General features: G+C 40.8%; 1 protein-coding gene and 1 non-coding gene across 2 annotated transcripts in view; both read right to left on the bottom strand.

The window, feature by feature from the left end:
• The window catches only part of XPO1 (exportin 1), a 38,799-nt gene extending 21,700 nt beyond the window's left edge, over positions 1 to 17,099 (bottom strand). Inside the window, exons 1-3 of the mRNA XM_049784725.1 lie at positions 16,966 to 17,099; positions 11,600 to 11,701; positions 7,792 to 7,864 (exon numbers count right to left, since the gene is read on the bottom strand). Of these exons, the coding sequence (XP_049640682.1) occupies positions 7,792 to 7,864; positions 11,600 to 11,701; positions 16,966 to 17,091 (301 nt within the window). The 5' untranslated portion in view covers positions 17,092 to 17,099. The remainder of the gene's footprint in view (positions 1 to 7,791; positions 7,865 to 11,599; positions 11,702 to 16,965) is intronic.
• On the bottom strand, positions 1,704 to 1,861 carry LOC126024931 (small nucleolar RNA SNORA81). The gene has a single exon (XR_007501006.1). It is a non-coding gene; the product is annotated as a small nucleolar RNA SNORA81 (small nucleolar RNA).
• Positions 17,100 to 17,758: the final 659 nt, after the last annotated feature.

The raw sequence follows: 17,758 nt of genomic DNA, 5'->3' as shown, positions 1-17,758 counted from the left end.
CAAAAAAATTAAATGTTTTACAAGTTGCTTGGTTTCTGAGATTTAACAAAAAATTACCTGAGATGTAGCATTAAAGAATTCTCAAGATCTCCCAAATACCCCAAGTTTTTAAATGCCAAATCAGTAGTAAGATATAATTTATTTCTTTTTTATGGGAATGGTTCAGGGTTACAACTAGTGATGCTAAGGTAGGGAAAGAGTACATACTTTGTGATCAGGGACCCAGCAGTTCAGGACATCCTATATGTACTGAAAGCCTTTTAAGCTACCTCCTACTCTAACCAATTTTTCTTTTTTTGCCACATCCAGTCTCTTACACGGCAGGCCCTGCAATTACAATTTAAAAATATTATGGGGTACCAGAGAAATAGCATGAGGATAGAACATTTGCCTTGCATGCAGAAGGACGGTGGTTCAAATCCCAGCTGTGACCCCCCCCAAAAAAGATACATATATATATATACATATATGTATATATATAAATAAATAAAAATGGGGGGGGGGTCAGAGACATAACACAACGTTAAGGCATTTGCCTTGCATGCAGCCAGCCTAGGAAGAACACAATTCGATTCCTGGCACCCATATGGTCACCCAGCCTGCCAGGGGCAATTTCTGAGTGCAGAGCCAAGAGCGATCCCGAAGCACCACTGAGTATAGTCCAATAACCAATCAATTAATAAATAAGGGTTGAAAAAAATAAAAATATGGTCATCAATACCATGATATGGTACATAGGTACATATACATCTGTTGATTTTTAAATTTACTACATATACTTCTAGAAACATTTTTTTAACAAATATAATTTCATCACATTCCCTTGAGGGAGACAGACAGGGGAAGAGAATAGAAAGAGAAAAGTAGGGCCTGGAGAGATAGCACAGCGGCGTTTGCCTTGCAAGCAGCCAATCCAGGACCAAAGGTGGTTGGTTCGAATCCAGGTGTCCCATATGGTCCCCCGTGCCTGCCAGGAGCTATTTCTGAGCAAACAGCCAGGAATAACCCCTGAGCATCGCCGGGTGTGGCCCAAAAAACCAAAAAAAAGGAAGGAAGGAAGGAAGGAAGGAAGGAAGGAAGGAAGGAAGGAAGGAAGGAAGGAAGGAAGGAAGGAAGGAAGGAAGGAAGGAAGGAAGGAAGGAAGGAAGGAAGGAAGGAAGGAAGGAAGGAAGGAAGGAAGGAAGGAAGGAAGGAAGGAAGGAAGGAAGGAAGGAAGGAAGGAAGGAAGGAAGGAAGGAAGGAAGGAAGGAAGAAGAAGAAGAAGAAGAAAGAAAGAAAGAAAGAAAGAAAGAAAGAAAGAAAGAAAGAAAGAAAGAAAGAAAGAAAGAAAGAAAGAAAGAAAGAAAGAAAGAAAGAAAGAAAGAAAGAAAGAAAGAAAGAAAGAAAGAGAAAATACTTAATTTTCTTGATTATTTCTTTTGGGGGAAGGAGGTACACCCAGTGACATTCAGGGGCTACTCCTGGCTATGTGCTCAGAAATCACTCCTGGCTTGGGGGACCATATGGGACGCTGTGGGATCAAACTGCAGTCTTCCTAGGCTAGTGCATTCAAGACAGACACCTTGCCGCTTGTGTCACCGCTCCGGCACCTTAATTATTTCTAATTGTTCCTCTATTGCAGGTAATAATCAAAGAATAATTGCATATCTACCACCCTTGCTTTCTGTGTAACACTTCTTTTAAATACATTTCCACAATTTTTTACATATTGCACCAGATCTTACGACAGAGGACACTGGACATTAAGAAAGAGGTCCTCCCCAGTCTCTACAATCTAGTGGTTACTTTTCTTCTTGTGTGTACTCTAGAAACATTTTAAAAGGTGTTTGTTTTAGTTACTTATAGCACCTCACAGGTATTTTATTTGGTTTTTCAGCTTGATTTATTTTGGTTTTTGGGTCACACCCACAAGTCCTCAAGGAGTTAATCCTGGCTCTGCACACAGAAGTCGCTCCTGGCAGGCACAGGGGATCGATCATCTGTCCTGGACTGGCTGCATGCAAGGCAAATGCCCTACTGTGTGCTATCTTCTTTGTGCTGTGCTATCTTCTCTGGTCCAAGCTTGCTTTATTTCTATTACACGTGGGAAGGGAGGAAGAACACCAAAATTCCCTATATTTTAGGAAAGTGATCAGTTAAATACACAGCTACGTATCCAGCTTTTCTGCTCCCAGGAAGGTAGAGGGGACAAGAGTCCATGCACAACAGTGAAGATGAAGGAGGTAATCATCACAAAAATTATCATGATTACAGAAGTAGTTTCAATAGGTTGCAAGCCAAACATACATCAATACATTTTAAAGGGGGAGGGACTGTGACAAGTACAGTGTTTTGAAAACCAGCGTCATATTTTGGGGTTATACCAAATGGTACTCAAAGGAGATTTGGTGAGGATCAAAACAGGTTATAAGGCATGAAAACTAACATCATAGCTAGGACCATAGGGAGTGCTGAAAATCTAACTTGGATCAGCCACATGCAAGTCAATTGCCTCACTGGCTTAGGCAAGGCAATTGCCAGGCAATTTAAGTGGGAGATGCAAAGCATGAAAACTGAATCTATGACTGCACTATATGCCAAATCCTTTGTGGTGAACTTAATTTTTTTTTTGGGTCACACCCGGCGGTGCTCAGGGGTTACTCCTGGCTGTCTGCTCAGAAATAGCTCCTGGCGGCGGGAGACCATCTGGGACACCGGGATTCGAACCAACCACCTTTGGTCCTGGATCGGCTGCTTGCAAAGCAAACACCGCTGTGCTATCTCTCCGGGCCCCTTTGTGGTGAATTTAATAAGGGACACACAAGTATATGTGAAGGAGCAGTTAGGAAGCTACGGCAGATGTTATTTCTTTTTTATTTTGGAGCCACACCGGCAGTGCTCAGTGAGAACCATACTGGACAGTGGAATTGAAACCAGGAATGGCTGCATGCAAGGCAAACACTCTATCTGAACCCTCACCCCGCAAAGGCTTTTGATTTGGGGGGGGGGGGGGGGAAGCTTTGGCTTTTTGATAATACCTGGTTGTGCTCAGGGGACTAAAACATATATGGTGCCAGGGCAAAACACATGTTTACAGCAAGTAAAGTACTTACTATATTAAGACACTAGGGCTATTGCAGATATTACAACTAGCATGAGATTGAGACTAGGATGTATGTATGTCAAAATACTGATTTTTGTGGGAAAAGACTTGCAGCACGTATACCATTCTTTCATTCTAAGCATCAAGATGTGCAGTGGGCTTTACTGTATCCCAATAGCCTTGCAAAACAGTGAAAAAGCTTTATACAAAGTTCTACTTATTTAGAAAAGCTCAACATGCATAGCTAGGAACAAACCCTGAGCTTCAGTATGACCCACCCCAGAACAGTTTTTTTTCTGTAGGCACCATTACAGGACATCAAGAAAAATAATCCAAAGTATAACTGTCAGAGAACAACAGTAGAGTGGTTGTAGAGTGGTTGTCTTGCACTCAGCTGACCCAGGACAACAGTGGTTCAAATCCCAGCATCTCATATGGTCCCCAAGCTGAGTGAGTGATTTCTGAGCCCAGAGACAGGAATAACGCCTGCACCCCACAGGGTGTGACCCACAAAAACCAAACCAAACCAACAAACAAACAAACAATAAAACAAAGTATAACTGTCAAACTAAGTGTTTTAGAGACCAGAACTGTAATACAGCAGGTAAAGCACATGCCTTGTATGTTACTAATTGGGTTTGATTCCGCAAGCAGAGGCAGGAGTAACCCCTAATCACCATTGGGTATGCACCATACCCCAAAGTGTTTTAGACAAAAAGCCCAATTATAGTCCTCTAAGACTTGCCAGGAGTGATCCCTGAGCAAAGTCCAGAGCTTTTGGACCATTGCCAGTTGTGATCTAAAAACAAAACAAAAATTTTGTCTTATTTTACAGGGTCTTGTGCATGCTTTTAAAGGAAGAAAAAATCCACAGGAGGGGGGATAATAAAATGGACATTTTAATATCTATGATCCAGAGCAACAGTACAGTTTGGTAAGGCCGCCCCACATTCGATCCTCTGTATTCCACATACTCCCTTCATCCCCAGGAGTAATCCCTAGTGTGATCCCAAAACAAAAATAAGTATAAATTCACTTCTTGCCTGTATCATATTTAACATACTGGGGATTTTTTTGAGATACAAACCTAATAAATAGTTAACAGACAAACATAACTAAATTATATTTACAAATAAAATAATGACTTTTCGGGAACTAAAGAAATAGTACAGCAGTGCTTGCCTTGCACGCCAATCCAAAGTTTGATCCCTGGCATCCAACATGGTCCCTGAGCTCTACTCTATCAGGAATAACTTCTGGGTACATAGCCAGTAACCCCTGAGTTTCACCACGTGTGATCTTCCAAACAAAACAAATTTAACCTCAAAAAAAAGAAAAAAAAAAATCCTAGTGGTCTAACATCTAGCTGCCAAAGGACCATCAAATGGGGCCAGAGAGATAGCAGAGCGGTAGGGTATTTGTCTTGAACACAGCCAACCCAGGACAGCTCAAATCCCGGCATCCCATATGGTTCCCCCATGCCTGCCAGGAGAAACTTCTGGGTGCAGAGCCAGGAATAACCCCTGAGTGATGTAAGGTGTGACCTCTCCCCCCCCAAAAAATTATCTACCAAAATGTTTAAAATGAAGAAAAATTAAATGTTTTTATAAAGGCAGTCTTGGGGCCAAAGAAATAGCATGAAGGTAAGGCGTTTGCCTTGCATGCAGGACGGTGGTTTGAATCCCGGCATCCCACATGGTCCCCTGAGCCTACCAGGAGCGATTTCTGAGCATAGAGCCAGGAGTAATCCCTGAGCACTGCTGGGTGTGACCCAAAAACAAAAACAAAATTTAATAAAAAGGCAGTCTTGAGACCACACCAGGCAGTGCTCAAGGATTACCCTCGATGTGGTATTATGGATCAAACCTGGTTGTCAGAAAAGTGCTTTACCTGCTGTACTATCTCTTTAGACCCCACCCCCTTCAGTTTTTTTTAAAAAAGGTTTAAAGGTTTTTATGGGACTGGACCAATAGTATAGCGAATAGGACCATTGTTTTGAACATGGCCGACCACCAGGATTCAATCCCTGGCATCAAGCACCATCAGGAGCAGTTACTGACAGCAGAGTCAGGAAAAGCCACTGAGCAACACCAAGTGTGGCCCAAAACAAAATAAAGGTTAAGTTTTAAGAAAATAAGCTGAGGCCAAAGTGGTGGCACAAGCCTGCAGTAGCCTAGGAAAGACCACAGTTCGATCTCCACGTCCCAGATGGAACCCCATGCCAGGGGTGATTTCTGAACGCATAGCCAGAAGTAATCGCTGAGAGTCCCCGGGTGTGCCTCACTCCCCCCCAAAAAAAGAAAAGAAAAGCAGCGTGATTCCTGGACTACATGTGTAACTAACTTATAAAACATATAAAAGCTACTATGACTTTTGATTATAAAGAATAAAACGGGGCCCAGAGAGATAGCACAGCGGTGTTTGCCTTGCAAGCAGCCGATCCAGGACCAAAGGTGGTTGGTTCGAATCCTGGTGTCCCATATGGTCCCCCGTGCCTGCCAGGAGCCATTTCTGAGCAGACAGCCAGGAGTAACCCTTGAGCACCACCGGGTGTGGCCCAAAAACCAAAAAAAAAAAAAAAAAAAAGAATAAAACATTCCCAGATTGAAAGCATAATAGGTCAAATCCTCAGGGAAACATTTAGTTACCAAATTTTCATTAAGAACGAGTGTGAGGTGGCCCGAACAGTAGTGCAAACGGTAGGGCATTTATTTGCTTTGCATGCGCTAACTTAGGACGGACCATGGTTCGATCCTCCAGTGTCCCATATAGTCCCTCAAGCCAGAAGCGATTTCTGAGCGCAAAGCCAGGAGTTACTCCTGAGCATCACCGGTATGACCCAAAAGGCAAAAAAAAAAAAAAAAAAAACCATAAAAACAAAAAACAGTATGAGGGACAAGAACAAGACAGGGGGGCCGGGCGGTGGCGCTAGAGGTAAGGTGCCTGCCTTGCCTGCGCTAGCCTTGGACGGACCGCGGTTTGATCCCCTGGTGTCTCATATGGTCCCCCAAGCCAGGAGCAACTTCTGAGCGCATAGCCAGGAGTAACCCCTGAGCGTTACCGGGTGTGGCCCAAAAACCAAAAAAGAACAAGACAGGGTACCACAGGCAAGGCAAGGCTGCCCTGTTGTTCAATCTCTGGCACCCCTTATCCTTATCATTCCCTGAGCATCAACTGGTATGAGCCGAAACAAAAGTATTGATAAAATTAGCATTGCTACTAAGTTCCATGATAAGTTTAGATATTCAAACTGGAGTAGAAAATAGGCAAGGCAAATGCTTTAATGTCTTTATTATAGTCTTTCTGGCTCAAAATGAGACATATCTGGATATGAAACAACACTACCGCATATAAGACGACTTTTGAAACAAAAATAAAGTCAAACCAAAAATCAGGGGTCGTCTTATTCACCGAGTACATTCTGAAAAACGTTTCAATATGCCGCTAAATGAAAATTGTCTGGATATTGACACAAAACCAATTTTCCAACTCAATCCTGCACCAATCACTGCAGGGCTGCTCGGACTGCCTCTTTGACCCAGCCAATCCAAGCAGGCTTTTTATGCATGCAAATTATACAATGTTCTGTACCCGAATCTATACTGTAAAAAGCCTGCTCAGATTGGCCAGAGTCAGAGAGGAAGAAGTCTATTACAGTATAACCTTTGAACCTTAGCTTGTTGTGACTGGCTCACTGTGGTACATAAAGTTGCAGCACAGGAATGTTCCATGTAGCCAAAGCTCCTGTATCAGGACACATGCATAGTAACTGAATGGATTGTATTAGAGCACCTCCAGCAAGCTAAAAGGTACCGGAATAGAACATTCTGTGTGTAGCTGAAGCTACAGTACTGTATAACCGCACATACAGTGGTCTAAAAGATTACTGGAGTGGGTGTACTACAAATGGCTGATAGAAGTGGGGGGTAGTCTTATACAGAGAATATAGGCCTAAACCTATGTTTTAACTGTAAAATTAGGGTGTAGTCTTATACGCCCGGTAATATGGTGCCAAAAGTATACCTTTTTTTCCCCCCCTTTTTCGGTTTCGAGCCACACTGGCAGTACTCCAGGATTACTCCTGAAAGGCTCAAAGGATCATATGGGATGGGGAAGATCGAACCCAGGTTGGCCACATTAAAGCCCAACCTGCTGCACTATTGCTTCAGCCCAAGAGTATATATCTTTGCTGGCCATTTCCAAGGCAAGTGCCCTATGTGCTGTATCTCTTCTGCCCCAAACTTCAATTATCTTTTACAGATAAACATGTAACATAAAGTAGGTAATAAAAGCAGCGTGCAAATACTGGACATAATTCATCAAAAAATCTTGAAATTAACATGACACCTGATTTCTTAAAACTGATAAACATGGCTCAGTAACCACTAGGTGATAAAGAAAGCTTCACCAACTGGACCTGTTCTTCCTCTTCCTCTTTAGCATAACCTATGTTGTCTCTAAGCTTAATATCTTAAACTGATAAACATGGCTCAGAATAACTACTAAGTGATAAAGAAAGCCTCACCAATTGGAGTTGTTCTTCCTCATTAACATAACCTATTTTGCCCTCCATGCTTAAATATAAATAGAACCTACTTGGTAAAACTACTTATCTTTGATGGAATACAAACTACTTTAGAATCAACATGCCTCTGTCTATTCAACTACAATCTCTCTTAGTTTACAATTCTGCAAAAATACTTTCCTACCTTCACACTGGTTCCTTGGAAGAATCTTCCACCTTGTTTTTATCACATTTTCCAAAATTTGCAGTCCATAATACTGAAAAATTGGAGAATAGAGGTATGTGAATATATTGTTGCAAGATTACCAACTTTCAGGATTCACAAATGGACAGACATTCACACATTTACATCTTATGTTTAAAAAAAATTATACTACCAGGTTTAATTACATATATTAAACAAGGACCTATTCACCCATATACTGAATTTTCATGCATTTTCCTCATTTTTTTCCTCTAATGTCCTGCTGTTTATACATGCTCACACCAGTAGGAAAGAAACAAAAGCCCCATAGCAGCCAAATGGCTTTTCTGTAGAAAATAGCAGCCAGACATGAATTCACAGCATAAATGACTGCTCATAGGCTCACGTACTTTAACACAACCAGGCTCCTAAGAATTTTAGCAGCTTGGATGTTCTCAAGCTTCCTACCATTCTCTAGGACATGTAAGCTTTTGGCCAAGTATTAAAGTATTGTCACAGATACTTCTGTAGAAAGCATTTACAATCACTGGTGTGTTACTACTTAAGGAGCAGCAAGACAGCCCATGGGTTTACTTTAAATTTTACCCCACCCTTATAGTTGCTAAGGCTACTTAATTTAAAGATAAACTTTTGTGCACAGTCAAAATAGTATACAAATGCATGTTGCAATCTGTATTTACCTTTCAGGTTTTCTTCCTAAATGTTTATAGTTGAAAATATAACTAAATACAGATACCACTAAGTAAGTCATTTTGTCCCTCCTGTTGGTTACTCACTCTAAATAGTCAATAAAGAATTTAATGCTCCCGAAGCCATTACCCCAAATTATTACCATGACAATTAGTGTGGATTTATTGACAGGAGGAAAAAAAGGGACAAAACTGTTTTGGTATATTGAAACGGGCTGAATTAGGGAATAACCAGATCTAATACCTGAAAGGTAAATTTAATTCATATATAACATATAACCTCAGATTGCAAGTTTTGGCTGAGAATAAGAGTTCATCTTTAAAATGGTTAGTCATCACACAATAAAATAAGAGCATTATTAGTATTTCAACCAAAGGGATCATGTGAATGCTCATTTTATTCTAAGCACAATATACTGTCCCAAACTACATTGTGCTCAAATACTAAATGTTTTTGCTGTTTTCATATTTTTCAGAAAAAATTTGCCATTTAAAACTCAAACCCTACATTTGCAAAATACCTAAAAAAGAGAAAAAGGCCAAAAATCAAAAACAAAAACAAACCCAAAACCCCCTCACAAACCCACAACACAACCTAGCTCAATACAAAAAATAAAAACTAAAACCTGAAATTACTGATTTTATGCCCTCAAAAAAGTTTTATAATCAGTAGTAAAGAGTGAAGCTACCTACCTACCTAATACCTCTTTATCTTTCAAGGACTCAGGATATGTAGAGTCAATTTTCTGACTAAAAATCTCAAATCTTTTTTAGAAAACATACTTTAAAAACTTAAATTCTGTACAAATAAAGTCAGGTTATCTAAAGCTGATTTAAAACAAAGCGACTCTTACTACATACCTTTTTCCTAAATTGATTAAAAACTTAGTCCTTAAAAGAAAAAAACCTAAGAAAAGCCACCAAAAATACATCAGAATAATCATCTTAACCATATTTAACATTCTTTTGCTAGTATACATTTTTCAGGTGAAGGATTGCTCCTGAGTGGTATTTATTTCCTTCTTCAAGGTTGACATATTTTATTATGGGGGCCAAAGCGATAGCACAGAGTTAAGGCTTTGCCTTGCACATGACCAATACAGGACAGATGGTGTTCAAATCCCGGCATCCCATATGGTTCCTTGTGCCTGCCAGGGGCAATTTCTGAACACAGAGCCAGGAGTAACCCCTGGGCGCCGCCTGGTGTGACCCCCCCAAAAATTTTTTGACTATCATTTACCTACTTCTAACCTCTAGTTCTTCCCTCCAAATACAAAATATCTTGAACAACTCATAATCATGTTTTTATATTTCTTCCAATAGGGCTGAAGCAGAAAGCCCAATAAAGTTTCCTACAAGATTCCTCAAACCCAATCTCTCAAGAGATTAAGATCCTATCTATCTATAAAGAGAATTTATATTTCTTTAAAAAGAATACTTTCTTCCTGGGGGCCCGAGGGATAGCACAACGGGTAGGGTGTTTGCCATGCACGTGGCTGACCCAGGTTCAGTCCCCAGCATTCCATATCGTGCTGTGCATGCCAGGAGTAACCCGAGTGCCTGAGTATGGCCCAAAACAACAACAACAACAAAAACCACACAAAAGCAAAATACATTTGTCCAAAAATTTGAAGTGAGTCAAATATGGCGTCTAATGTTAAATGTCTAGAAATAAAAATCCAAACATAATTAAATATACTAAATTTCTGCTTTACATAGTAAAACTTGAAAATCCACTGCTGAATTATGAAGATGAGGGACAGATAACAGCAAAGACTAAATGGAAAAAGAAAGCATGAAATGATCCCTATGGTAGAAATTTCTACTGAGCCCTTACGAATACTTATTTTATGCATTGAATTTCCCCTTTCCCCTCCCACCACCCATGAAACAAAAACAATTGATGAACAGAATTCAGTTAAAGGGAATCAAAAGGGTAGACCTTGTGGAGGCCTGCCGTCAAAGCCTAGCTGTGTCAGTTGCACAGGAAGACACCCCTTTTCTTCCTATTACAAGCAATCAACATAATGGAACATTATGATTAATATCAGGTAGTGTTAACATCTTTAAAGAAAAAAAAATGATTGCATAAAAGCCAAATGTCATAGTGCATAAATTTAGCACCAAATCACTTGTAATTTATGTAAATTGAAGAATTCTTTACCTGTTGCTTTCTTTCTGTTCCTCTAATCATCTCATTTTTCACAAGACAAAATTGAGTTTTTAAAAATACTGTTGATAAATCAACTTTAAACATTAGTAATGTCTGTCAGTATAAAAAGCAAAATTTACCAGGCAAGCAAACAGGCAAACACTGTTGTTACTTAATGTTAGCACTTTGAGGAAGTTCTGGACTTTATTTTTGCCCTAAAATTTAAAAGATGTCAAAACTAATTAATATTTAAAAACTGTTAATTAACACAGTCTGATTTCAGAAACAGATGTGAACATGGCTATCTTCTGTTTTAACACAATATATATACATCAAGTACAAACTTTGTGTGTATTAAACAGAATGCCATGCATGGTATTTCATTACTTGAAGGCAGTTTAAAGAGAAGTGTGAATCATCAAGCCAAAACACAGTCAAAACACATTTTGATCAACCCTTCTGTTCAAACTTAAGAAAAAAGGACCCAAATTATAACATTTTCAATTGCAAATAAAAACTGAGTGCTGTCCCATTAAAAGCATTGGTACCACAAGGAGGGTTTTACACTGCCCATACACAACTTGGGTGTTTGGAGGGGCCTAGCCTGTATTATATTGATTACTTGCCCAAAATAATTCCTGATATCATGTTTTATTGCTTTGTAACATTCAGAACTTATGCTACAACTGTTCACATATTTTAAAAAGTGAGGAGAAAAATGAAAACAAACAACAAAAAGAGCCACCTTGCATATTAGTCCCAATAATAAATCTTCACTCACAATTCTTAGGACCATTTGCAAGAATTAGGACTAAATTTTGAAATGTTAAATTAACAATATTAAATGATTTGAGATAACAAATGCTAATTCTAAAAAGGAGACACCTTCCTCAAAGTTATGACTGGAAGAAAAGTATAATGAATTTTAAAACCACCACTTGCTTACTTTCGTGTTCATATTCTGTGAAAATTCCAAAATTGTGTCAACTCTTGTCCATGCATCAGGATGTTCCTTTAAATGTGTCAGTACTTCTTGAGCCATTCTTTGCTAAAATATCATAAAAAAGGTTTAAACTCACTTATACTGTGAAATCATTTGTGTTCACTTTCTAAACACCAATTGAAAGGAGGGAATATTTATACCAAAGCTAAACTTTTTTCTTTTTTTTTTTTTTGTTTTTGTTTTTTTTTTTGTTTTTGGGCCACACCCGGTAACACTCAGGGGTTACTCCTGGCTATGCCCTCAGAAGTTGCTCCTGGCTTGGGGGACCATATGGGACACCGGGGGATCGAACCGCGGTCCGTCCAAGGCTAGCGCAGGCAAGGCAGGCACACCTTACCGTTAGCGCCACCGCCCAGCCCCTAAACTTTTTTCTTAATGTTTAACTGACATAAAATCTTGGAATTTACAATTAACCAAAGTCGGAAAACTTCAAACCCTCGGGAACATAGTGATATCACAGGGGTAGGACATTTGCCTTGAACACTGCTGATCCCCCCCAGTTCCATCCCCAGCATCCCTGGTTCCCTGAGCCTGCCAGGAGCAATTTCTGAAGAGCCAGGAATAACCCTAAGCACTGCCAGATATGGCCCCAAAACCAAAAATAAAATAAAAAATAAAATCCTCATAAGCCATGTAATCTGTTTCCAAGAGTCATCAATACAACCCTGACTTATGAAACACATTCATAGAAGCAGGAGAGATAGTACAGCAGGATATTCTCCCTTGCTTGAACTAGTACAGGTTCAATCCCTTCCATTATATATTGTCCTTCTAAGCATTCCCTGAAGTAATCCCTGAGCACAGCTGGGTGTCTCAAAAAAATAAATCATAAAACACACTCATGGGACAACTAAAAAACTATATATAATGTAAATAAATAAAATACCTAAAGACTTTTATAAAACCATAAGACTCCTTTACCCTTAAAATATGGACCAGAGGGGCCGGTGAGGTGGCGCTAGTGGTATCTGCCTTGCAAGCGCTAGCCAAGGAAGGACCACGGTTTGATTCCCCCCCACCCCCGTGTCCCATATGATTCCCCCCAAGCCAGGGGCGATTTCTGAGCGCTTAGCCAGGAGTAACCCCTGAGCATCAAACGGGTGTGGCTCCCCCCCAAAACAAAACAAAACAAAACAAAAAATATGGACCAGAGCCTTGGATAGTATAGTGAATAGGATGTTTTGTCTTGTATGTGACTGATCTGGGTTCTGGGTTTGATCCCTGGCACCCCTTATGGAATCCCAAGCTTGCCAGGAATGATTCCTGAGCGCAGAGCCAAGAGTAACTAACCCCTGAGCCTATGCACCAAAGCTGTGGCCCAATAGCAAACAAACAAATACTCTTAAACACACTTTAACTCAGAAAGCTCTTTAACTCCATATATTAAATTCTAGCTCTGGACCGGAGCAATAGCAAGAAGGTTGGGCATTTGCCTTGCAAGCCTTGCACACAGCTGACTAGGATTCGATCTTTGGCATCCCATATGGTCACCCACGCTTGCCAGGAATGATTTCTGAGCAAAGCCAGGAGTATCCCCTGAACACTGCTCTTTTTATTTTCTTCGGTGTTTAGGCCACACCTGGTATTACTTGGGACCATATTGAATGCTGAAGACTGAACCAAGGTCAGCGGTGTGCAAGGGAAACAACACTCTACTCACTACTATTGCTCCAGCTCCAAATTCTAGTTCTTTAAAAACTTGCACTGGAGCTGGATAGCACAGTCCCAGGCATCCCATATGGTCCTCTGAGCACTGTTGGGTGTGACCCAAAAACAAAAGAACCCCCCCCAAAAAAACAAAACTCTTGCATTTAAGCTTATTATTTAAAAATTCAAACCCAGAAACGTGTAACTATGTAGCTACCATCAGAAACAAGCATTAGGACTGATAGATAGCACTGCTTAGGGTTTTTTATACATGGCCGACCTGGACGGACCTGGCATCCCATATGGTCCCAAGAGCCTACCAAGAGCAATTTCTAAGCAGTCAGGAGTAACCTGAATGCCGATGGGTATGGCCCCAAAACCAAAACCAAACAAAAAAAAAAAAAAAAAAAAAAAAAAAAAAAAAAAAAAACCAAGCATCCACCCAATCCCCTACAACAGCATTATTATTTTGTACTTTGTGAAAATTTACCAAAGTCACAGCCTTCTCTAATTTATTTCCTTCCTTTAAAGATAATCACTCCAGGAGCCAAAGCAGTGGCACAAGAGTTACACGCTAGCCTAGGAGGTCCCGAAAGCCAGGAGTGATTTGGGGGGGGGGGGGGGTTTGGGTCACACCCCAGCAGTGCTCAGAAATCACTCCTGGCTCTACGCTCAGAAATCACTCCTGGCAGGCTCAGGGGACCATATGGGTTGCCGGGATTCAAACCACTGTCCTTCTGTATGCAAGGCAAATGCCTTACCTCCATGCTATCTCTCCAGCCCCGAGGAGTGATTTCTGAGCGAATAGCCAGGAGTAACCCCTGAGCGCTGCCGGGTGTGACCCCCCCCCCATAAAAAAGAGCAAAGCTGCTCCCAAAATGGTAAAAATCACTACCCCCTGAAGTTATAAGCCTAAAAGACATTAATTTGATAGTTAATTATTCTCTTGGCCATGGTGAGGTAGGATAAAAATAGCAAGCTTAAGGGCAAGAGCGATAGCACAGCCAGTAGGGCATTTGCCTTGGATGTGGCAGACCTGGGTTTGATCCTCCGCATCCAATATGGTCCCTGAGCCTGCCAAGAATAAATTTCTGTGCTCAGAACCAGGAGTAAGGTGCCGGAAAGGTGGCGCTAGAGGTAAGGTGTCTGCCTTGCAAGTTGCTAGCCAAGGAAGGACTGCAGTTGTCCCATATAATCCCCCCAAGCCAGGGGCAATTTCTGAGCGCTTAGCCAGGAGTAAACCCTGAGCATCAAAAGGGTGTGGCCCAAAAAACCAAAAACAAAGAAACAAACACACACACACAAAAAAAAGAACCAGGAGTAACCTGAGCACCACTGGGTGTGGCCCAAAAGCCAACTACCAACCCACCAAACAAACCAAAACTAACACTAATCTTCAGGGTCACTTTTACCCCCATTAAAATTTCTTTTATATGGGGCCAGAGCGATAGGGCATTTGCTTTGCAGCCGCTGACCCAGAACGGACCTTGGTTTGATCCCCGGCTTCCCATATGGTCCCCCAAGTCAGAGTAATTTCTGAGCACATAGGAGTAAACCCTGACCTGGGTTTAAACCCTGGTGTGGCTCAAAAACTAAAAGAAAAAAAATTTTTTTTTGTTTTAGGGTGCTAGAGAGATAATAGAGAGGTTAAGGCACTTTCCTTGCACATGGTCGACTCAGGCTTGATCCCCAGAACCCTGTAAGATCCTGAGCCTCACCATGAAATACCCGAGTACAGAGCCAAAAATATGTCCTGAGCACTGATGTTCCCAAAAGAAACAATACAGCCTTTTTTACATTAACAGTACCACTTTTAGTAGGTAAAGACAACTGGAATTCTTAGATTTGGGGTGAGCATGTATATCCTGGGTCATAATCAGCAGTGCTCAGGGTTTAATCCTGGCAGGGCTCAAGCATTCATATGGGGGAAACTAGGGGCTGAATCCAGGCTGATTATGTACAAGGCAAGTGCAATACTATCCTCACCCCTGAAATTGTTTCTTCTTATTTGTTTTTGAGCCATACCCATCAAAGCTCAGGGCTTACTCTTGGCTCGACACTCTAGATTACTTCCAGTGGGTGCTAGAGGGCCATATGCAATGCTTGAAAAAGAACATGGGCTGTCAAAGTATTAGGCAAGTACCCTACCCACTATACTAACCCTTTAGTTCCAAGAAATTTATTACTGAACTTTTATATACAAGTGTATGTCTATAAAATATTTTGTTTTGGGGGCCAAAGAGATAGCATGGAGGTAAGGCGTTTTGTCTTTCATGCAGGTCATCGGTTCGAATCCCAGCGTCCCATATGGTCCTCTGTGCCTGCCAGGAGCAATTTCTGAGCCTGGAGCCAGGAATAACCCCTGAGCACTGCCAGGTGTGACCCAAAACCCACAAAAAATAAAATAAAAAATAAAAAATAAAATATTTTGTTTTTGTTTTTTTGTTTTTTTGTTTTTTTGGTTTTTGGGCCACACCTGGCAGTGCTCAGGGGTTCCTCCTGGCTATCTGCTCAGAAATAGTTCCTGGCAGGCACGGGGGACCATATGGGACGCTGGGATTCGAAACAACCATCTTTGGTCCTGGATCGGCTGCCTGCAAGGTAAACACCACTGTGCTATCTCTTGGGCCCCTATAAAATATTTTGTAATTTATAAGTGTTTCAAAACAGGAAACTCATCCTGACACTTGCCCAAATTTCAACCTGAGAGGTATACTCTCAACTCTCCACTCTTCTGTTTTTGGTTTTTGTTTTTGGGCCACACCCAGCAGTGCTCAGGGTTTACTCCTGGCTGTCTGCTCAGAAATAGCTCCTTGGCAGGCACGGGGGACCATATGGGACACCAGGATTCGAACCAACCACCTTTGGTCCTGGATCGGCTGCTTGCAAGGCAAACGCCGCTGTGCTATCTCTCCGGGCCCAACTCTCCACTCTTTTGAATGTTCAATTCAATTCCCCCAGAATCTCGGAAACTTTAGGAGGGCCACACCCATGGTGATCTGGACTATTTCTTCCTGGCTCGGTGCTCAGAAATCACTCCTGGTTTGGCTTCCTACAGAGCAAGTACCCTAGCCACTCTGTACTATGGCTTTGAACCTCAGGGGAAAAAAAAATCTGTTAAGAGCCATGGGATGTAGCAAAATGATAATGTTCATGTTTCACATGCATGAGGCCCTATAACCCCTCAGCATCTCACCCAAGTCTACGGAACACTATCTTTCTGGTTGTCATAAATATTCAGAACAAGTTTAACAATATACCCCCCAAATTCTACTCCACTCTATGTCAAAACATATAATTCCATCGTTTAAGGGCTATTTTCAGCAGTGCTCAGAGCTTACTCTGACAAGCTCAGGATACTATTTTGAGTGCCACGGACTGAACCATAGTTGACTGTACACAAACATCCAACCTACTGTCCCTATCTAGACTCCAGGCCCATAGTCTGAGTTAGACTATGGAATAACTTCTTGTTTATTCACGTATTTTGGTCACACCCAGTGGCGGACCATTAAGTGATACCAGGAACAGAAGCTGGTTCTGTGAAATGCAAGTACCCAACCCACTGGAATAACTTTTATAAAAAGTGTTAATTAAAACTTTAATCTTAAACCCAACTTTTCCTCACTGCAATGTTGTATGTTTGTGAGCAGTTACTTTACCTGGGCTCCTTCTCCATGGTATAAGCAATTCACCACATTGTCTAAAAGATTGATATCCAGTTTTTGACTGAAATCGAGCAGCTGTCGCGCTGCATGGTCTGCTAACATTGTCATAATTGCTGGCATAGATTACTGAAAATAAAGAAAAAAATTAAGGTGCTTATGAAGAAAGTAACCAAGTTATTTTTATTTTCACATCAGTTTAATCAGTAAGTCACTTAACCCAAGCAACTGTGACAGTACAAAACAAATTTATATTATAAAAGCCTAATTTTGATCAAAATTTTATTAAGTATATATGAAGTTCATTCAAGTAGATTCTTCCCTTTCCTAAATAGGTCTTCTAGTTTACTTCCTCTCATTCCACCATTACTGTAACTTTATATATGATTTAGAGGAAAACAATAAATTACTTGTAGCAAACAAGTTTCCCTACTGTAGAGGAGCCACAAATTTAAACACTTGGAACCATTTCCTTTCAGTCTCACATACAATTTAACCACCTATACTAAATGATTTAACCCCCAATAAAGATTAAATGACACCAATTTCTTGGATACACAATCCACAGATATTTTTCAACGTTCAGTTTTTCATTAATAAAGTAAAAGCTTGAAAATAAAAATAATTCTGGAGCTAGAGATACAGCAGCTTTGCTTGCAGGTGCCCAATTGGGTTAAATCCCAGGTATCCACATGGTCCCCCCAAAAATCACCAAGAGTGACCTAGCATCAATGGGTGTGATCCAAAAACAAAAACAAAACAAAATTCTATCCCAGGGCTAGAGTTATCG

The sequence above is a fragment of the Suncus etruscus genome, chromosome 12, assembly GCF_024139225.1.
Source record: "Suncus etruscus isolate mSunEtr1 chromosome 12, mSunEtr1.pri.cur, whole genome shotgun sequence".
In the NCBI taxonomy this organism is placed as follows: domain Eukaryota; kingdom Metazoa; phylum Chordata; class Mammalia; order Eulipotyphla; family Soricidae; genus Suncus; species Suncus etruscus.
This window is presented reverse-complemented; position numbering and strand designations above follow the sequence as displayed.